At 35.6% G+C, this 22598-nt stretch overlaps 3 protein-coding genes across 5 annotated transcripts; 1 reads left to right on the forward strand and 2 right to left on the reverse strand.

Moving 5' to 3' along the window:
- The first annotated feature begins 163 nt into the window (after positions 1-163).
- Positions 164-6931, forward strand: LOC306855059 (NADPH oxidase 2-like). 2 transcript variants are annotated; one of them, XM_079393482.1, is made up of 13 exons: positions 164-375; positions 619-711; positions 1096-1206; positions 1329-1413; positions 2003-2151; positions 3216-3397; positions 3911-4043; positions 4132-4224; positions 4298-4551; positions 5279-5441; positions 5852-5998; positions 6091-6215; positions 6309-6931. In XM_079393482.1, the coding sequence occupies exons 1-13, from the start codon at positions 190-192 to the stop codon at positions 6424-6426; spliced, it is 1839 nt and encodes a 612-aa protein (XP_079249608.1). In that variant the 5' UTR covers positions 164-189; the 3' UTR covers positions 6427-6931. The 2 variants fall into 2 exon arrangements, with proteins under 2 accessions (XP_079249608.1, XP_079249609.1); XM_079393483.1 differs by having other exon boundaries at positions 275-375; positions 684-711; positions 6309-6930.
- LOC306855060 (dynein light chain Tctex-type 3-like) lies at positions 6773-9897 on the reverse strand. The gene is made up of 5 exons (XM_079393484.1): positions 9761-9897; positions 9269-9310; positions 8950-9073; positions 8725-8802; positions 6773-7751 (listed from the first exon to the last, which is right to left on the reverse strand). The coding sequence occupies exons 1-5, from the start codon at positions 9785-9787 to the stop codon at positions 7675-7677; spliced, it is 348 nt and encodes a 115-aa protein (XP_079249610.1). The 5' UTR covers positions 9788-9897; the 3' UTR covers positions 6773-7674.
- Positions 9898-10021: 124 nt separating this feature from the next.
- On the reverse strand, positions 10022-22549 carry LOC306855304 (X-linked retinitis pigmentosa GTPase regulator-like). Of its 2 annotated transcripts, none has more exons than XM_079393883.1 (17): positions 22412-22549; positions 21699-21824; positions 21518-21610; positions 21021-21083; positions 19971-20129; positions 19690-19839; positions 18849-19007; positions 18614-18769; positions 18361-18485; positions 17130-17321; positions 16806-16950; positions 16171-16268; positions 15672-15731; positions 11531-11743; positions 11352-11400; positions 10804-10874; positions 10022-10711 (listed from the first exon to the last, which is right to left on the reverse strand). In XM_079393883.1, exons 1-17 carry the CDS (start codon positions 22440-22442, stop codon positions 10532-10534), a joined length of 2070 nt encoding a protein of 689 aa, XP_079250009.1. In that variant the 5' UTR covers positions 22443-22549; the 3' UTR covers positions 10022-10531. The 2 variants fall into 2 exon arrangements, with proteins under 2 accessions (XP_079250009.1, XP_079250008.1); XM_079393882.1 differs by having other exon boundaries at positions 10804-10901.
- Between the last annotated feature and the right edge of the window lie 49 nt (positions 22550-22598).

Raw genomic sequence — 22598 nt, forward strand, 5'->3', positions numbered from 1 at the left:
ACTTAAATTAAAATTACAATTATATATGCTCAAGAGAAGTTTTTTATTATTATTATTATTATTTAAATCATATAACCATAAAAGTTCTGACACTACAGCAACTAAAAATGAATGACAGGCTTGACTATAAATCAGAAAGAGAACTGAGAATTATCTGACCGTCCCCTTTAGGTTGAGGAACTTTGCGTGATGGTTTCATTTGCCTCATGGTCTCACAGTTTCCTGATTTGCTTCTCTGCTTTATATACCAAATCCTCTTTTGTTTTGTGGCTTTCTTCAAAATCGTTCATCCACACCTCTCAATTTTCTCTTTCTACACAGCTCAACATCATGGGAAACTTTGCGGCTAATGAAGGACTATCCATTTTTGTTATTGTAAGCTATTGGAGTTAGACATGATAACTTTCTAATTTTTTTAATCTCTATTTTATTATCTTTGGATTTTAAAGTACTTAATTGTTTTTAATTGCATTTGTGTGTGTATGTGTGTGTGTTTGGCACATTATTTTTTATTTCTTAAACATACTGAAGAACAGAGATACTCCTCATGCTTTATACTTTATACAATATTTACTTAGTCTGCAAATCTTCTCAGATGCTCTCCGTTGTGATTTTCAGCTGGTATGGCTCGGCATCAATGCGTTTCTCTTTGTGCATTTTTATATGGCGTTTTTGGTTGATAGATACTACTACACTAGAGTCATCCTTGGGGTAAGTGTTGAAAAATGTATGCATTTTAAACATTTAATTCATTCAATGATGTATAAATATGATTAATGTATTATTGTTGTAATTGTTTATGATTGTAAATTATTGTATTGATGTCATTTGTAATTGTAATAATTTGTGTAGTAGTGTTAATTATGTTAAATTATACTGTTAATCTAATTTCATATTTGTATGTTGTACTAAGCTAGTGGATTGTTCTCAGAATTTAGAAAAGTACAATTCTCATATGTAGGCCTATATATTGTTACATTTTATTTGCAAGTACAGTTTTTAATGCATCAGAATATGTTGTTCAGAGTTTAAAAAAGGAAATGAAACTTTTTCTGTCTCTAAGGCTCATTTTCACTCTCTCTCTCTCTCACTCAGGATGCTCTCTCATGGGCCAGAGCTCCAGCTGCATGTCTGAATTTTAACTGTATGTTGATCTTGCTGCCCGTCTGCAGAAACCTGCTCTCATTCCTACGTGGATCCATACAGGTTAGAAAGTGAAAGTGAAAGGCCTATATGCACTTCAGGTAATGAAAGCGAAAAAGCCTGAATCTCCTCATTAACGGTGTGCGTGTGTGTGTGTGTGTGTATGTGTGTGTGTGTGTTCGCAGTGCTGTAGCCGCACTGCAGCCCGTCAGCTAGACAGAAACCTCACTTTCCACAAACTAGTGGCCTACATGATTGCCCTCCACACAGGTACAACGAGAAAGACTATTCACTTACTTCACACTTAACCTTTTTTCAATTTTCAAATCTTTCCTCAAACCCTAAAACTCAACTGAACTCAACATTTTGCACACACTCTCAGAAAAAAGGTACTAAAATGTGCCTTTAAGATACTAATATGTAATTTTTACACTCCAAAAAACATGGTGCTGAATAGCACTAAAAGGGGTTCTTTGGCTCGTAATCATAGGGGAACCAAGTGCTATATATCACCTATATCTTTAAAGATGGTGCTGTATAGCACCTTACCCACCCCAAAGAACCAAGAACCTTTACAGGTTCTTTATAGATGCTATATAGCACTTAAATTGGTTCCCCTTTAATTACGAGCCAAAGAACCACTTAGCGGTGCTATATAGCACCTCAACTACCACAAAGAACCACTGAAGAACCAATTTTTTGTGTATGTAAGGATAAATAAGGCACAAACCTTTTGTACCTCTTGTAACTTTTTGCATGACCCCAGTGACAGTTTTGACCATTTTTTCTGAGAGTACATTTATATTTTATGGATAAAATTCTGAAAGCCTCGCTCATGATGTCTTGTATATTCTCCCAGCCATCCACATCATAGCTCACTTGTTCAACTTTGAAAGATTCATGGATTCCCAGCTTATGATCAACAGCAGTCACCTGCCTTACGTGCTTTCTCAGATTGGCAACAATGACAACAGATCCTACCTGAACCCTATCAGAACCAATGAGACGGTGAGGTTTTTACTCGTTTCATTCACACACGTTTCGTGTTTTAGTTACACAGTCTCGTTGTTAACAGACGCCCCCATTAAAACTCTGTTTCTGAGGCAGCATCTTGTTCATTACACAAAGAACCTCCAACTGATCTCACTTCAGCCCTGTAGGATAACCTCCCACTTCCACCCACGGTTACATCACATAACCATCATGCTGCTGCCGCTGTTGTGATCACATGATTTTAAAAATTCTGTTGCCATGGTTTTGCTATGATGACCCGGTGGACAATAGCCAGAAATAGAACATGAGAAGCCCATGATCATAACAAAAGCATTAATAGTGCCATGTTGAAACACATTCAACACACACATCCTATGACTGATATAAAAACTGTATTTATAGCTGCTATTGAGAGTAACTATAACAGATTTGAATGATTTTGTGGGTTTAGGGAAATATATATAAAAAGATTGTTTTACCTCTACACACTATCTCTATTATACACTACCATCTGGGATCAGGGAGATGTTTGAAATGTTTTGGAAAGAAGTCTCTTATGCTCACTAAGTCTGCATTTATTTGATCAAGAATACAGTAAAAACATTAATATAATGAAATATTATTACTATTCAAAATAATTGAAATTTAAATTTTAAAATAAAATTTTCTATTTTAAAATACTTTGAAATGCAATTTAGCCTTGAGTATCACATGGTCCTTCAGAAATCATTTTAAAATGCAGATTTGGGGCTCAAGAAACACTTTTTTTATTTTTGAGGAAACAGATTATTATTATTTTTTTCAGGATTCAGTTTAAAAGTTTAAAGCATTTATTTGAAATATAAATATATCAACAGCATTTATTTGAAATATAAATCTTTTGTAAAATTATAAATGGTTACTTTTGATTAATTTAATATCTCTTTGTTGACCCCAAAACTTTCTACGGTAGTGTATATGAGACTGAAATGTAATTAATTTAGATTTTTGCAGTCTACTTTATCTTTGTTTCTTTTTAATGTAATGTTGCATTTTGAGTAATGTTTTATGTTGTCATTTTTGCGTTTTTGATTTCCCAGAACCCAACCATAGTGATGTTTACTTCTATAGCAGGACTGACGGGGGTGGTCATCACCCTCGCCCTCATCCTCATCATCACTTCCTCTATGGAGGTCATCAGAAGGTCATATTTCGAGGTCTTCTGGTTCACCCATCACCTGTTCATCGTCTTTTTCATCGGTTTGGTGGCTCATGGAATCGGGTGAGGGATTAGTTCAATTAATATTTGTATTTTTTGTTAATCGAAACCAAAACTACATCTGTATTTCACAATATGTGACCCTGGACCACAAAACCAGTCGTAAGTCGCTGGGGTATATTTGTGAATGTTTTTGACAGGTGGCACTCACAGTGATTGGATACTTTTCTTTTTCCTTTCATTTGTACTGTTTAAAGTTGAGCAATTCTCAACTATTTGCGCTCTCCGCTTTCTCAACTCCACTGTCAATACCACAATTCCTCTTGCACACATTGTGCTCAGCACTAATAAGGGATGATTTGAAAACACAAACACCCACTCATTTCTGCTCATTCATGCCAGTGAACACATGGCTAGACATACAGTTTTAAGCTAATAAAAGGCAGGGTTTCTAGCAGCCTTTAATGAAGCATTATAACACATCTCAGTCGTAAGACATGTTGACAGGCACATAATGCTAGCAAGAGAATTACCATGCATTATTTATTCAATAACAGTGCGTGTGTGTCTGTGTAGGCGTATCGTGAGAGGCCAGACTGTGGAAAGTGTATTGGTTCACAACCCAATTAAATGTCACAGCAAGTTCGAGACCTGGGGTCAACATGGCACCAGCTGCCCAGAACCTGTCTTTGCTGGAAATCCCCCGATGGTATATCCCAACATAATCTCAATCTCAAATACATCTAGCATTTCATTCATCATTTTGATGGCATCTCAACATGTACTTCCTCTTACAGACATGGAAGTGGGTGGTTGGCCCCATGTTTCTATATGTATGTGAGAGACTGGTGCGTTTCTATCGCTCGCAGCAGAAAGTGGTTGTCACCAAGGTTAGTCAGTCAAGCTGTTTGATTAGCAACCAATAGATTTCTTCCTTTCTTACTGTATTGCCTCACTTTACAGGTAGTGATGCACCCATCTAAGACCCTTGAGCTGCAGATGAAGAAGAAGGGCTTTAAGATGGAGGTCGGTCAGTATGTTTTCATGCAGTGCCCGTCCATCTCTCAGCTAGAGTGGCATCCCTTTACCTTGACCTCTGCCCCGGAGGAAGACCACTTTAGCGTGCATATCCGAATTGTAGGAGATTGGACACAAGCCCTTTATACAGCATGTGGAGGCGACAAAACCGTGGTGCTGGATGCTTGGACACTACCAAAGTAAGATTAAACTGACAGATGAGGAATTCGTCCAGAAATTAACATTCTGTCAGCATTTACTCACCTTTATGTTCTTCCAGACCTAACTTTCATTGTATGGACAAGAACATTCTTTAATGGAGTCCTATAATGCCCCTTTTTACAATATGTAATATAAGTCTCGGGTGTTCCAGAATGTGTCTGGGAAGTTTCATCTCAAAATACCCCACAGATCTTTTATTATATCATTTTGCAAATGAGCTGCTGCTCCCCGCCCCTTTTTCAGATACTCTGCAAAAAACATCTTTGGTTTTGATTATCATGTCTATCTATCTATTATCATGTTTTTCTATAAGAAAAAAAAAGTAATACAGGTTTGGAATGACATGAGGGTGAATAAATGATGAAAAAGTGTTTTCTTTTTAATGTCAGGTTTATATCTTGAATAACACAGATGTAGTGCTTTTAATAGTACTAGTAAGTCTCACTTGTAAAATGTGTAAAAAGGGGATGTGGGCATACAATCACAGTTGAGAAAAAAGAGAAGTGCTGGGAGACCAGTTTTCTGTTTGAGAAGATGGAATGCAATATGTTGATTTCAACATAAGTGAATTTTTCTTGCTATTTCTCCATGTGTTTCCTAATTTCTTCCACCTACAGTAGAGAACTAAAAAAGTACAGACTAACAATGCTCAGTTTTTAGTACAATTTGCTAGTTTGCCGCTCATAATGTGTTTTTCTCGTGTAGGATAGCTGTGGATGGGCCGTTTGGGACGGCCAGTGAGGATGTCTTTCGTTATGAAGTTGTGATGCTTGTGGGTGCCGGTATTGGTGTGACACCTTTCGCTTCCGTTCTGAAGTCTGTGTGGTACAAACACGTCCAGGAGAACAAAAACGTCTTCACCAAAAAGGTGATAAACGGCATATAGCGATTCAGGCTTTGAATGACAGAACAACATCTTTGTTTATTTTGCAGTCTAAAACTCATAAATGTCAGTTTTTAAGGCAAAGCACTATATGGTAAAAATGGTCAGTAGTAGATATCATCATACTTCTACAGTTGATTAATCGCAGTACATATAATTGTTATGTATTACAAGTTTGCAATTGAGGCATAATCTAATTAAATATGCACTATTTTGTTTACATTTCAAGAACAGAAGTATGAACATGGGAAGTTATTCGTTTTATTTTGTCGACGCATCAAAGTTTTTTACACAGGGGATTTTGAACATCTCTTTTCATTACTCTGTATAAAAGTGAAGTTGAAGTGGAGTTTTGTCTGTTGCTAATGTAATGTTCTGACCCTTGAACCCTGCAGATCTATTTCTATTGGCTGTGTCCGGAGACGCAGGCTTTCGAATGGTTTGCAGACCTGCTGCAGAGTTTGGAAAGGCAGATGTCGGAAAAAGACATGAGGGATTTCCTCAGTTACAACATCTATCTAACGCGCTGGAAAGATGCTGAGGTGGGCGAAAAAGACAAGACACTGTGAACTATTTTGAACTTCTTCAAATACAGAAATACTTTGACACTCATTATTTTCGATTACTGTTAAAGGCGGCCCATCTTAGAGTTCAATATGAGGCAGAGAACGATCCCATCACCGGGCTTAAGCAGAAGACTCGGTATGGTAAACCCAACTGGGACAATGAGTTCACTGCCATCGCTACTCAACACCCAGGGTACGTAGAGTGTGGTAAATAACAGCAGCATTAAAGGCTTTCTCCACTTAATGTGCATTAATAACTAATATTGTTTCCTCTTCCCTCTTTCAGTTCAAAAGTAGGCGTTTTTCTATGTGGTCCTACAGCTTTGGCCACAGCTCTGGGGAAGCAGTGTATTTCACACACTGAATCTGGAACAGAGTTTATATTCAACAAAGAAAACTTCTGATGTGCTTAAATCATAAAATCTTAAAGTGTGTAAACCAATGTAAATGCTGCAGAAATGACTTCTTAATGAGTCTTTTGAATTGTTTTCTTATTAAAAATATTGAAGACATTCAGACTTACTTTCAAAGATTATATCTCGAGTATGAGTAGATTTTGTCTCACTGATGGCAGATTTTGTTCAAAAAGTAAGTAAGTTTTTATTTTCGGTTCCAAATTCAATTCTGGCTAAGATTATATATATATATATATATATATATATATATATATATATATATATATATATATATATATTGCAGTGCAAGTTTATGTCATTATTATTATGCAGTATTAATTAATTTTTCATTTTCGGTTCAAAATTAAATTCTTGTTACGATATATCTATATTTTGCAGTGCAAGTTTATGTCATTATTATGTTGTATTATTGATCTAGATATATCATGGCTGTGCATGATGCACAATTAATTTGATGTACTATAAAGATCAAAGTGTTTTGTATTGTGAAACTATCCTGATTTCCACACCCGCTTCCTCTTTCTTAACTGGTAGTTAAATAAACCTTACAAAATATTTACGTTTAGCAATAAATCATAACGTTACAATACAATCCATGCCACTATAAAACAAAGTCAGATACTGAATTGAATATGGTGTTATAATGGTTAATTCTATGTGGGCTGTATAGATGGACTTCAGTTTCGTTTAGAATGTTTTGTTAGCAAATTTATTGTGTGCTGGCTGATTTAAAATTTTAAAGAAGGAGAAATATTTAGTTTCATTTCCCTTTAACAGAATTTAACAGACATTATGCCATAAAGTTACATCCTTGCATTGTTTGTAAATTCCTCCTCGTAGTTTGTGTTTGGTTGAGAATTTAAATGAATTTTCAGATATGAAAAATGCCTTAAAAGTCTGAAGACTAAAAAAACAAAAAAACATCCTGATATATTTATTTTGGATTGATAAACCCAAATCAGACAACTTTAATAATTAAGCATCAACATAATTGCATTTCATCCTATACAGAGCAAAGGTGCACGTTACCTTTGCAAGTCCAAAAAAAAAACAATTTAAACAAAAATGGCAAATAAACATACAATGTGGTAGACAGGCATTTGCAATACAGTTAAAATTTATAGATTAGGCAAAACCTGACAAGTTGAACATGGTTTTAATCCAGTATTGAAGCAGAGGATGTGATGGTTAGAGTGAAGGTGTTTTTATCCTTCTGTTCTCAGCCCTGATTCCTGTTCATAGCGCAATAGCCACTGCAAACACACTGACGACGCAGTACATGGTGCGGTTCTCCCACCTGACTGTGCAGCTTCCTGCAAAAACAGACACACACACAACCAAATGCACACAGTGCGTCATCTCATTCAGTTCGAAAAATTGTGATACTTAAAAATACAGATTTTTTTTAAAGAAAAAACTTCATAGTTTATTATAAAGATCTATCGTTTATTACAAATGCAATAAATAAAACAGAACACGTTTAGACAGCTGACATGAAATTTTAAGCAGTTTTAGTGGTGAACTACACTTTTTTTTATTATTTGACAATTATCTGTTCCCCCTTTTATTTTATAAATATTCTACAGGTATCTTTTAGAAAGCTCGATTCTCCCATGGGATAAAAAAATCAAAATCAAAAAGCTAACTGCAACTTTTTATCTTACAATTTGGACGTTTTTCCTTGCAATTCGGTGTTTATATCTGACAATTCTGACTTTTTTTCCTCTGAACTGTAAGATATAAACTTGCAATGGCAAAAAAGGCTGAATTGTGAGATAAAAAGTCATTTTTTTCCACATCTTTTTGACTTTTTATTCTGTGGAGGAAAAAACAAACAAACAAACAGAACTGAGATATAAACTCAGAATTATGATAAATGTTTACATCTTGCAATTCTTAAAAATTTTGAGAAATAAAAGACTAATTCTGAGATATAAACGCAGAACTGCAGGAAAATATTCTAAATTGTGAGATGTCGCAATTAACATTTTCATTTCCATAATCTTTTTGTGAGACTACATGGAACTGTTATTTGAACTGTTACAAATCAAAAATCACACAACAGAACTATTTAAACAAATAATTACACATTTAAAAATTTTAAAATACGGACATATAATATTAACTGCATATTCATATAAGCAAAATAATGCATGTTCCACGTACAACTAATATGGAATGCATCTATTTAAACTTTAATCAGAAGAATATAAATTAAGTTAGTAGACCAATGTGCCAGTGTGACTGTGAAAGCACAAAGCAGCTATATAGAACTAGAAGCGTTACCATCAGTGGTAGTGTCCCAGTAACAAGAGTTGGCTGTGTGAAGACCTGCGCCACTTTTCTGCATCACAGCACAGTTGACTGAAATTGATACATAATATATATACGATCAACAACAGCACTTTTGGCCTTGTGAAAACATGACATAGAGCCCAATAAATACATCATAAGATATATAACCTATGAGATATTTGCATACAAAAAAAACTCAAATGGAAAAGCTCATACCAATGTACTTGAAGGGTTTCCCCTGTTTGACTAACTGAGTGAGAGTGTGTTCGACTATGCTGGCTGTCCACTGGTTGACTTTGTTCTGGCTGTAGTCCACGCCTCCAATAATACCCTCAATGCACTGACCGATAAACACACACAGGCAGAGTTAATGGGGCAGACTTGCACTCAAATAAATAGGCTAGCATTAATCCTGCAGGCATGAGTTAGACATGAGACTAACAACAATGCAATTCATTCAGTGAGACACACAACAGATCATGTAGGGGTTTTAATGTTGTTATACGTGTGTGTTTGGTTTTATAGTGATTTTTACCTCCTTTACAACATTACTTGCATCATCTGGACTGAAAGACACCTGAAATGAAAGATTTTAAAAGATAAACAAGCTGTCAAATGGGTTTAATAATGCATGAACATCCATTAGATCAAAACGTGTACACGTAAGTCAGCAAAAAAAAAAACTCTAAATACTTATGAATAAAGGTTTATGAATACAAAAATGTTGATGTTTAATTCATAGTTTGCTTTATGATTCAAGTTAACGTTATGATTTGGCCACACCCTGAATCATTTTATGTGAAAACGTACAACACAATAATGTAAAACATAAATCAAATTGAACTTTCAGTCATCTATATATATATGCAAATGTTGTCAAAAATATGTACGTTTGTGGATGAAGTACTATTTTGTTTCTGTCCGGATGAAGCGGTTAGCAAGCTAGCATTGAATGCCAGTCTACAGTTTGCCAGTTTTAGACAGATAATAACCAATTATACCATAACAAGCCTTATATAACACCTACTTCATCTCCAGAATGATACTCCTCCATCTTTTTAGCTTGAAAAACAAAAACCTGGACAACAAACTCAGACTCAGATGAGTGTAGCTGTTCCCTCACTGACAACTAAAGGCTGACGTTAGCAACACAGACGATTGAGTGCTGCCACCTAGTGGCTCTCCTCCCACTCACTATCTATCTATCTATCTATCTATCTATCTATCTATCTATCTATCTATCTATCTATCTATCTATCTATCTATCTTTAAAAAAAGTAAAGACAATGACAATTCTGAGTTGTTTACTTGTATCAAGTCGAATACAAACGTTGTGAGATGATTTTTACAAAAATGCCATTGACAAAAAAGTATCACGTTACCTTGAATAATACAAGATTTGTATAATATATAAAGTGCACAGGTGCTTTCAACAAATTTAAATAAATAGGTATAAAAACATATGCACACATACATAATTGTATTTCTAGATATACTGCACATATTGGTAAATTTACTCCCAAGTAATGACTTGTATAAAAAGTTATACAAATCAGACACTGCAAACATATAAAGGGAAAAACATTATACAATGTAGTACCAAAACAAAACCATTATGGCTCACAGCTATACTTAAATCAATCTCCCAATCTCTCAAGCTACTTATTTTCTGAGGTCTGCTTTGCAGCATAAGGCACAGTACAATTAACACCACCAACATCAACAGGATGACGCTTTGTTGAACTGCTGATTCTACTAATTCTGATCCCCTTTTTCGAAGATGGTTTCAAACCAGGTGTCAAAGCAGATTGCAAGTGGCTGAATGTGGTCGACTGGATGCTGTGGTCTGTGCTTCACTGCTAGATCTCTCTGGCTCTCGAGTCTCTGGGATTTGAGGGGGACCGTGAGTTGCTGGCTTGCCTGATGTGGTGATCTCTGCCTGATTGCCTTTGGTGGAAGCTCTCTTGAAAAGAGAAAGCTGAAAAATTCAGGTAGGAAAGAGGTCAAGCAATGGACATGTTACGCATGATTATGGGTATATTATAAGAATTAAAATGAGTGGTTAAATACCCTGTTCCTGGAGCCAAAAATAGTCTTTGGCTTGTCTTCTGTAACACCATTCCTCTCTGACTGTGTTTCATCTTTTATAAGAATAGCAGGATCAGAATCTTCAAAATTTCAACAACAAAAAAGAGAAATACAGAAAAAGCTGCTTATATAAGCAATTTGCATTGCAATTATACTCTTAGAAGATATATAGAATACAATATAAAACTTCAGATTTTTTTCTTGCAATTGTGAATTATAAACTAGCAATTCTCACTTTTTGTCTTAGAATTCTGAGTTTACATATAACTATTTTCTCAGAAAGGTGTCTAAAAATGCAGAAACAAAAGTTACAATTGTGAGATGTCAACTCAGAATTGTGGGGGAAAAAGTTGCAGTTACCCTTTTTGTATTTTTATTCTGTGGTGAAAATAAGCTTTCCTATATACAGTAGATGACCTCAAAACTAACAGACAGACTAAAAACCACAAAACTCATTTTGGTTTTCTTGGGGACTGTACAAGAATAGTGAAAGTGAAAATGAAAAAGGATGCTGAAAAGTAAAAAAACACCTTTTTTTGGTCCATCGGGGTCGGATGCATCTTTTATTATCTGCGTTGTCTGTAGGAGTAAGAAAAAACATCACACAAACGAATCAAAGCAATACTGCAGTTGGTTACTGATGTGACGCTAAATCATTATGTTCATGCATAATTAGTCTAAATGGTATGAATGAAGGGTTTCAGGGCACCTCTATGTCTGGCTCTGTAATGCTTTGCTTCTGTTCCTCTGTCTCCTTTCTCTTCTCATCTAGAATATCTTCCTTCTCGTCGCACTTTTCACCCTCTTCTTCTTCCACTGCATTCTCTTCCTCATCTTCTTCGTCATCCTCCTCTTCTTCATCTAAAAATTCTTCCTCCTCATCTTCTCCCTCAACCTTTTCATTCATCTCATCAGTCCGGAGCTGGAGAAATGGATGGTGGCCATGCAAAAAATGAAATACGACACGATCATTGACTAAACAGATGACTGTGAAACATGAAAAGAGGGTTAAAGGCACTAGAATGGCAGGAGAGGGTTCATGTGAGTTGATTGGTTTTTGTCAAAATAAAACTAGCTAACAAACTACATGTATAAACACATACACAAGTAATGCGAGTAGGCACATGAACTAGGGATCTATTTAGGAGGAGCACCTCTACAGAGATAGTATATAAAGAGGGCAGCCTCACCTGTCCGATGAAGGATTTTCAGTACTCTGCCTGATTGCAACGGCTTTGCAAGTTGGCGATATCTCAAATGGCTTTCTATATTTGCATATTTACAATTCAAATAAAACTTTGCTTTGTAAATATGTTATATTCTGAAATTCTCAGGTACTGCATGATAGCTTCCAATAAACAGTCATGTAATATGTATTTTTCTTCATTTAATCCATACAGACTTTTGTTTTTATAAAGTCCCTGGATAATCTGTGCTTTTTTAAAAATAAAAGATAATAAAATATAAAAAAATGTAAAAAATAATAATAATAATATATATATATATATATATATATATATATATATATATATATATATATATATATATATATATATATATACACCTGCCACTTTATTAGGCACACCTGTTCAATTGCTTGGTAACACAAATTGCTAATCAGCCAATCACAAGGCAGCAACTCAGTGCATCTAGATGTGGTGAAGACGACTTGCTGAAGTTCAAACCGAGCATCAGAATGGAGAAGAAAGGGGATTTAAGTGACTTTGAACGTGGAATGGTTGTTGGAGCCAGACGGGCTAGTTTGGAGTATTTCAAAAACTGCTGATCTACTGGGATTTTCAGGCACAACCATCTCTAGGGTTTACAGAGAATGGTCTGAAAAAGAGAAAATATCCAGTGAGCGGCAGTTGTGTGGACGAAAATGCCTTGTTGATGTCAGAGGTCAGAGGAGAATGGGCAGACTGGTCAGAGAAGACAGAAAGCATCCACAGTCACCAGATCTCAATCCAATAGAGCACCTTTGGGATGTGGTGGAACGGGAGATTCTCATCATGGATGTGCAGCCGACAAATCTGCAGCAACTGCGTGATGTTATCATGTCAATATGGACCAAAATCTCTGAGGAATGTTTCCAACACCTTGTTGAATCTATGCCACAAAGAATTAAGGCAGTTCTGAAGGCAAAAGGGGGTCCAACCCCGTACTAGCAAGGTGTACCTAATAAATTGGCCAGTGAGTGTCTATGTATGTATGTATGTATGTATGTATGTATGTATGTGTGTGTGTGTGTATATGTGTATATATATATAGCAAATAGTTGAAGTAAAATAAAAATTTTATTGGTTATTATATGTAACAAAAAAGTTCACAGAACAAGCACAAGTGCAACATTTTTACAAAATGCTACCTATCTAATGACTAATCCTTGAGCTCAATTTTTCCAATTATTTTCTTCCAGTCATAAAGATTATGAGCTGCCATTTTAATATGGTTAGGTATCTGACATAAAGGCAGAAGATTGGTTCATAATTTTGTATTTTTAAGAATGTAAAGTCATTGATAGGGGGGTTTCAAGGTTACTGACAAATCAAGCACATTTGTTAGTAAAAGAACATGGCTGTCCATTAGATAAATCCTAAGGCACATCATGAGGTCTTCACTACTGCCTGGGCATATAATTACTTAAAAAACAGTTTGTAAAATAAATAAAATTAAATGAAAAATGTGACGCAATACATCTAGTAAGATTGCCATGGGCGAAATTGCAAGAATAATAATGGCGGGGAAAAAAACATGACAAAAGCAAAAAGCAAGAAAGAACACAAAAGGCAAATATGAAACAGCAAGCTCATAAACTAAAGATAAGGGCTGAGGTTGCTGAATTATTTTAGATTGAGGTATTGAAGTAGAACATCATCCCAAAACTGCTTAGACTCATCATCTGACTGATCGTTTTGCGCTCTGCCCCGTTTGGTTTTTGACTGCTGTTTTGATGTTTTCACACTTGACTTTGGTTTGGTGGATTCAGCCGCTTTGTCACGTTTTCTCTTTGCCTTCTCTTTTTCCTCTTCCTCTTCATCACTTTTCTCTTGCTTCTTGTTTGTTCTCCTCTTCTCCCTCCTCATCCTCTGCTTCTTCTGTCTCCTCTCTTTCTTCACTCTTCCTCCTCTGCTTCCTCTTCCTCTACCGCTTCCTCTTCTTCATGTTCTTCCTCCTCATCATCACTTTCTTCTTCCTCTTTACTCTCCTGTTCTTCTTCCTATTCATTTTCATTATCTTCTTCTTCCACTTCTTCGTCATTCTCACTCATTGCTTCATCTTTGTCACTTTCACCCTCCTCATCCTCTTGACCTCCCTCTCTCTCCTCATTCTCCTCACTTTCCTCTTTATCTTCCTCATCCTCCTCACTTTCCCCCTCCTCTGCTTCGCTTTCACCCTCCCCTTCATCATCTTCATCATCTTCAGTCTCACTCTCCTGCTTTTCTGAATCTTCCTCCTCTTCTTCGCTAGTCTTTTCACCGTCTTCATCCTCCTCTGCCTCACTGTCACCTTCCACTTCCTCATTCTCACTATCTTTCTCCTCTGACTCCTCATCCTCGTCATCTTCATCTGACTCTTCCTCTGATCTGTCACTTCTGCTCTCTGTCTTTCTCTCTGATTCTTCTCCACTCTCCTCTTCTTCCTCTTCAATTGTTTTTCTTTCACCCTCATCTTCTCCACTTTCTTCTTCACGGTTTCTTAAAGGCAGCTTCTGAGGTAATGGTAGACCCCTTTTTTTTTGTCCTCTACTAGCAATTGGCTTTGTTCCGTTTGTGATTTTTTAGTCTTTGTAGAAATTTCTTCTTGGCAAGAGGATTATTGTGAAGTAGTGGAGAGCTCTTTTTGCTTTTTGAATCTAACTTTTTGCACTGTGGGACAACACCTTTGGTTTCTGTCTTAGCAGTGTTCATTTCACCTTTCATCTTCTGAGCTTTTGGTAAAATCTCTTTTGAGATCTTCTTACCTGTTGGGTCTTGGTCTTTATGTGTGCTTTGTTCAAGATATTGTTCAACAACTATTATGGGTTTCGTTTTTACTTCTTTTACTTCCCCCATAACCTTTTGAGACCAACTACTGACTTCCAATGGACGACCTTTGGGTTTTGTTTTACCTTCTTGATTTGTTTTTGTACTTTCTTTCGACTTGTGAGCAACCTTCTCACTGTTAGCCTCTACCTTTGAATGTTCCTCAAGTATCTGTACTTTATTTCCAGCAACTTTTCCTGTAACTCTATCCCTTGACTTCATCAGCTGTTTGTGTTTGGGCTGAAAAGATTTGGATTCAGTTCTGCTTATGTCTGTCCCCATTCTTGTGTTACTTCCTGCAGCTTGGTGATGTGCAGGCCTTCTGTCCTCCAAAGCTATAAGTACATTTTCCTTATCCTGACCATGTCTTTTAGGGCTCTTGTGGGGGGTCCCTGACCCAAGACTGCCTCCGACTACTGAGATACCACTTGAACTTTTAAGTAACTCAGTCGGAAGAGCTTTGCAAGCTAAAATATCTGCCCTCTTTCTATAAAGGACGGGGTCACCTCTTTGCTTCCCCTTCTCCTTACCGTGCTCTTTCACAAGCTTAACATTCTTCTATCCCAGGAAGCAGAGGATAAAAAGAGGGAAAGTGTTAAGAGAAATTAATGAACATGCAGAGCAGGCTGAACGAGAGCAGAATGCGCTTTAAAGCTGCAAAGTAAATGAGAAGAATAAGTCAATGAAACGAAAAGAGAGAAAACATAAACAGAGGTCTAAAAGAGTGCAGCCCTTTAAAGAATACATTTTTATTTATTTTTTTGCTCCTCAACCTGTTTGACCATCTAAATAACAAATTTCTCAAACAGCCAGGTGAGCTCTTACCTTCTCCATAGGAGACAATGTTAGAGTGTTATGGCTAGGGTCCATCTTCATTACATGAGTCTGAAATCAAAGAAATGTTCGCATTAGACTTGGAAGCTTTATGTCTTTTATATCAATGGTTCTCAACAGGTTTTTCTACATAACTCAGATTTTTACATAAAATGGCCCCAAACTATTAAATTAAGCCTGTATTTAATGTTGTCTGTGTCTTTTTTTTTTTTTACGTTTGAAAGTCTATTCATTTTTCTCTCATGATTTCATACATGATTATACAGTTAGTTCTATTTGCATTTAGTATCGTGTTTTCCTGTGACCTGTCCGAATGGTTTTAAACACGGTTACCGTGCCACACTTTTTTCCCTTATGTTTAAAACTGGCAGCAATTTCTCATTAAAAATGACAATAAATCAAATCTAAAAGGACTAATGCTACTTATTTTTCTATATATATTCTATAAGCATGCATGCTTCTTTAATAAGTAATAGTATGTTTATCCTACCAGGTTTAATAAGTCAGTGGTTTCTCCAAGGTCTTTTACACTCTCGCTATCCTCCACACTGCTTCTGTCATCGAGAGACTTTTCTCTCTTTCCGGGAGCTTGTTGAAAGAGAAGAAATAAAACCTGAACAAGACCCAATAATGTACATTACCATTCAAAAATTTAGGGTCAGTAGGATTTTTAAAAATGTTTTTGTAAGCAGTCTCTAATACTCACAAAGATTGTTTATTCTGAAAAGCATTTTTAAAATGCAATATATTCCTCAATTTTCAGAAGCCATTACTCCAGGCTTTAATATGCTGATTTGGTGCTCAAGAAACATTTCTTATTATCATCAATGTTAAAACAGCTGTGCTGCTTAATGTTTTTTGTGAAAACTGTGATACATTTTTTTGGATTCTTTAAATAGTTCAAAAGTTCAGAAGAACAGCATTTATTTGAAATACAAATATTTTGCAACAGAATAATAGTTTTTACTGTGACTTTAGAAATGTAATGTGTCCAGATGAGTGCTAAATAAAAAAAAAAAAATCATACCAACCCCAAACTTTTAAACAATAGTGCAAATTAACAAATTTGCACATTCATAATAAATGAAACCACAAATATGCCCTTTTAATACAGTTTTTTGTTACTTTTGAGACTGTTGTGAGGGATCTTTCCCGGTTGTTTGCTATAAGATTGGATCTGGCTGGGAACAGATAAAGATGCACTCAGCTGATTTCCACCCAGGGCTGGAAGTGTTCGAAAGATCTGTCCAAACTGATCTGGTGAACGCTCCTGCAGAGGAAAAGCAACTCATCTTAGATTCCATATTTATCTCATTTATGTAATTCTTTAGGTAATATACTATATTAAACATTATTATTTTTCACAATTATTATTCATCTTAAAATACACTGCCACTAGTCCAGTTTATAATCAGTTGCACTAATTTTGATCCATCAGGATCTACCCACCCGTTCTCTGCGTCTGACCCGAGCCAAGAGACTCCTGTGTAGAGTGGTCTGACTTTGCGTGTCCCCCAGTAATTCAGTATAGGATTTCTCAAAGTAGTCTTCTGTGACGTCATCCTCCTCCAGGATCAATTCCTCTGACCCTTCAGGCCTGGGCTTTGCCAACACAAGCATGTGACACCCACCACAAGTAACCTGAAAAACACACACTGTTTACAGATGCCATGAAATCAAAATAGGAGTTTTGTGGCTTATATTGATCTGTACGTCACAACAAAACACATTTACATTACCGTTCAAAGGTTTGGGGACAGTAAGATTTTTAAAATGTTTTTGAAAGAGGTCTCTTATGCTCACCATGGCTGCATTTATTTGATCAAAAATACAGTACAAACTGTAATAAATCCTTAGTCATCTTCAAGAAATGGCTAAAACACTATATTATATATTTATTTGAGCCTCTAACTCTAGCACTCTCTATTCTAATTCTATTTTATCTATCTGTCTTCTTTTTATTAAAAACAAAAAAAATCACACACACTTGACCCTCTATCAATTGCATATTTATTCTCGAACTACTAGCTTTTCTTGAAAAACTAACACTAGCTTTCTTTTTTCTATTCTATCTACTTCTTCTGATAAAAACAAACAAACAAAAGCACTAGGTTTCTTTTTTCTATATTCTATCTACTCGTTTTCTTTAAACAACAACAACAACAACAACCTTGCTACGTGTACTGCGTTAGGCTAACCCAGACTTGTCATAGCACTTGCATGTTGTTGCTCTTTTATTGGTTTTGATTGCTTCTATTGTCCTCATTTGTACGTTGCTTTGGATAAAAGCGTCTGCTAAATGACTAAATGTAAATGTAATATTGTGAAATATTATAACAAATTGAAATAACAATTTCATATTTTAAAATATATTAAAATGTAATTTATTCCTGTGATGGCAAAGCTGAATTTTCAGCATTATTACTCCAGTCTTCAGTGTCACATGATCCTTCAAAGAACATTAAAAATATGCTGATTTGATGCTCACATAACATTTCTTATTATTATCAGCGTTAAAAATAGTTGTACTGGAAATGCAGTATTTTTTTGGAAGAACAGAAAGTTATGAAAATGGCACTTGTCAAACCATTTCATGAGATTTTAAAGCAGAAAATGTATATATCTGATAGAAATCAAATGTATATTGTATTATAAAAGATAGATAGGCACTGATACGTACAGAATGTACATAATAGTCTAGGAATCTTGGACACAGGGTTGGTTTGAACTGGTTGGTGAAGTTCTCTTCTCCAAGCCCCAGCTTTCCATGTCGACCATCACCAAAGGTGTACAAAAGTCCGCTGTCTGCAACCAGCATGTCAGATTTATATAAACAAACAGAACTGCCGTATGTTTTAGAGGAAATTATATCATATCACATGTATTACAGTACATAAAGAATGTTATCAGGTGGTTTTCTGTGCATGTTTTACCAGTAATCAGTGCTGTATGGTTCTCTCCACACTCCACACGTTTAACTCTGCCCCTCCTGAAATATTCAATCGCTCTGGGTAAACGTGACTCAAATATGAAAGTGCCGTGACCGAGCTGTCCAAACTGACCCAGGCCAAACGAATACACCTCGTGCTCTGCGTTACCAGACGTGCATAACATTCAGTCTTCACAAAAAAGAAAGACAACACAACAAAGCAAAATATGTTCTCCTACCAGTAAGCGCCACTGTGTGCCCTCCTCCACAGGATACCTGTACCACTTTATCAGAGATGCCGGTCACCTGTTGAGGCACTTTATGATTGGCCAGCTTCTCTGTGGACAAGCCCAGCTTCCCACTGTCCTTTTCTCCAAATGTGAACAAGGTCCCATCCACTGCAACAAATGAAACAAGCATCGTCTAACAACAAGCCAGCCTTCATAGAAGGTCAAATAATGAACATTTTATGAATTCAATGCTGCCATACTGAGCTGTAAAAATCATGAGAAGGTCAATGAATAGTCCAAAAAGTGGAGATTTTAAATATTATGCAGGTATTACAATGGAACACAGTTAAATACAGTTCTTAAATCACCCAGCTACACTTAAGAAGTATTTCAAATATTACTCATAAAAGAATAATTCAATATTACGTCTTTAAATTTGTATTAAATATAATAATTGAATACACTTTTTAATAATATTATGCTTTATTATAAATTAATGCTATTTTATTTAATATTATTATTGTAACTAGTATTGTATATTATAATTCACTAAAATAAGAGATAACATATTATTCTTCAGTTTAATATGTTAAAAATATTTACCGCAATATATTTTTCAAAGCCTATTACAAATAAAAATAGGCTTTAAATTATACTGTAATGTTAAACGGCTAAAATTAATAGCTGAAATTGAGGGAAAAAATGCCATTAGACATCATCAACAGCAATGGTATCATTGATACATTGATACTTAGTAAAAAGATGCCATTTATTTATATATAATAAAATATTCACGGTTAAATACAAGTTATGAATGTTAAGTATAATGAGGTAGCAGTGGTATACGTACCAGTAACAAAGGCAGAATGATAATATCCACAGGACACCCAAGACACTCGTTTCCCCACAGAAACCTCCCGAGGAGTCAGTGCATTACTCTCCTTCCCCAATCCAATCTGGCCCTCTGAGTTATCGCCCCACATATAGAGCCTGCCCTCCTCTGAGATGACAAGGAGATATTGTTACATTACTATTAATATTTGCTGCTGCATCTTATGCATGTCATGTTACCCCCACATGTTTTTGGCAATAGGCTCTGTTGCTGTAAGGCACATGGAGCAGAACTCTTACGCGTCAGGGCAGCAGATGTATTGGAACCAGCAGCGAGCATTTTGACTGGTCCATGTTTGCTGAAGAAGTCCACCAGGTGGAAGGAAGTTCTGTCATCACAGTCACCGAGACCGAGCTGTCCTTCATTATTCCCTCCAGAGGCATACAGGTTACCACGGGCTGCTCAGTAAAGAAAACAACTATTTTAGGTAAGGATAAATCAATAAATGTGCAAGTATTTAGCACTTTAAAAAAGAACAATTTGGTGTCAGAAGAATTTTTTGAAGGATAGAAATTAATAATTTTATTCAGCAAGGATGAATTAAATTGATCAAAAGTGACAAATTTTTATAATGTTTTAAAAAATTATTTCTATTGCAAAATGATGTTGTTTTAAACTTTCTATTCATCAAATATTTCTGTAAAAAATGTATCACTGTTTCCACAAACAAAAAATGTAAGACATAAATGTTTTCAACACTTATAATAATATCAATTATTTCTTTAGGACCAAATCAATATATTAGAATGATTTCGGAAGGATCATGTGACAATGAAGTAATGGCTGCTGAAAATTCAACATGCCATCACAAGAATAAATTACATATCAAAATATATTAAAAAAGAAAACAGTTATTTTATATTATAATAATATATCACAACATTAATTTTCAAATAAAAACATCCAGACTTTAAAATGGTAATATAGATTTAAAACAATAAAAAAAAAAATTATAAGCATACTATTTTTTTCTTTTTAAAGGTAATGTGTGTGATTTTATTTTTTCCATATTAAAACACATTTTCTTAAAACCCTCTTGTTAATTCCTAGAGAGTTCCCCTATGTTGCCCTGTGGCTCTTTCAAAACACTGCTCTGTTTATTTCAGTGGTTCGCCTTGGTTTGCCATGTCAACTTCTGGCTCGACTAATGGAATAAGTAAATAAATGAGAAAATATGTAAATAATTAAGACGAAAGAAAAAACACATTACACCTTTTTAATAAAAGGCACTGAAGTACTAGACTCAAAAGCATAAAGCAACTATTCTGTCACGTTTGCATAAAACTTACATGTATAAACAAGTGTGTGAGTTCTTCCACAGGCTGCAAGATTCACCCGCTCTGATTTTAGGGCTTTAAGAAAACAAATACAGTAAGAGCACATCAGAAAAATGTTTATTCTTGCTAAATATATATATATATATATATATATTTGTTTATGTATTTAGTTTTAACAATTAACTTTGCTAAAATACTGAAAAATTGTACTTCTCTCTGCTTTCCAGATTAAGGCAGATTATGGACCACTCCAGATTGGGATTAAATCAATATATGGCTTTGTCTTGAAAAAAACTAATTTTCTTAGCAACATATACTTTTGTGTGTCAAACAATATATTATTGCTGAATAATTCAAAATCACTCATCATTATTATTTGACAAATATCATACCCAAACAGCTAAATGTGAGTGACAGCATGGGAAATGTGTCTGTGTAAGTGATTAATCAGCTGTGGATGGCAGAAAACACTCAGTACTGCTCTCTCTTTGACTGACAGTCTGTCCTACCTTTCACACAAGTGGGTTTCTTCACAGTAGTTTTTGTTCCGAGGCCCAGCTGTCCCCAGTTATTGCTGCCAAACATAAACAGCTTCCCATTTTCTAAACACAGTAGCAACAGAATGAATGCACAAAATGATGGAATAAGACTGTACTCCCCAATATCCACCACTAAAATCATAAATCATACCTGTCACCAGTGCTGTGTGCTCATCTCCACAGGCAATTCTCAAAGGTACATCATTTTTGAACCAGAATTTACTGGGGGCATTATCTGCGAATTTACTCTTTCCAAAAGTGAAGACGGCTCCGGATTCTAAAACAAAAACAGAACAATGCAGATAGATTTAATGTCGCCATGTTGGTTGTTTATCTTTGAGAGATTATTCAGATGACTGCTGTTATCAAAAACAAGCTGTTTTTTTATCATAAAAGCATACAGTATCACGCCATATTGCGTTGTAATGATATGTAATGATTTTAGTTGAAGTTTCTGGTTATTTGTTTATATACACATTCATATGTTTAAAATGAATTCTTTACTTCATAGAAACAGAGAGAGAGAGAGAGAGAGAGAGAGAGAGAGAGAGAGGTGTGACCACATGGCGTGGTTGCCTTGGCGACAGGTAGCCACAGGCGTCAATGAATGAATAAAATACAAAACACAAGCAGTCATTTACACTTATAAACCCTGATAAATATAGTATTAGCAGGGCATAAAAGCAGTTAAGGCATGTTTACATAGCACATCATTCTCTTCCACTATAATGTAACTTAGCACCGTTGTATAGCCTATACGCTAATCATAAACTGCCAATAGAGTTAAATAAACACACGTGTCGCATCTGAAAATAACAAAACAGTTTACACTTTTGATCACTAATGAAGCACGTAATATTTTACCAGGGATCTCATCTTCTGTTTCTCCGGCCATCTCCCCCGACTAATCAGTTTATTTACGCTGGGCTCTAGGAAGTGTGACCAAGAAGTTTCGAATATGACAGAATGTCCGCTTTACATGTTCTTCCGCGTTGAGCTGTCACGTGTTACTCGTCAGCTTCTTTAACTGGTTACTTGAATTCGACAAACT

This window comes from Barbus barbus, assembly GCF_936440315.1.
Source record: "Barbus barbus genome assembly, chromosome: 35".
Taxonomy (NCBI): domain Eukaryota; kingdom Metazoa; phylum Chordata; class Actinopteri; order Cypriniformes; family Cyprinidae; genus Barbus; species Barbus barbus.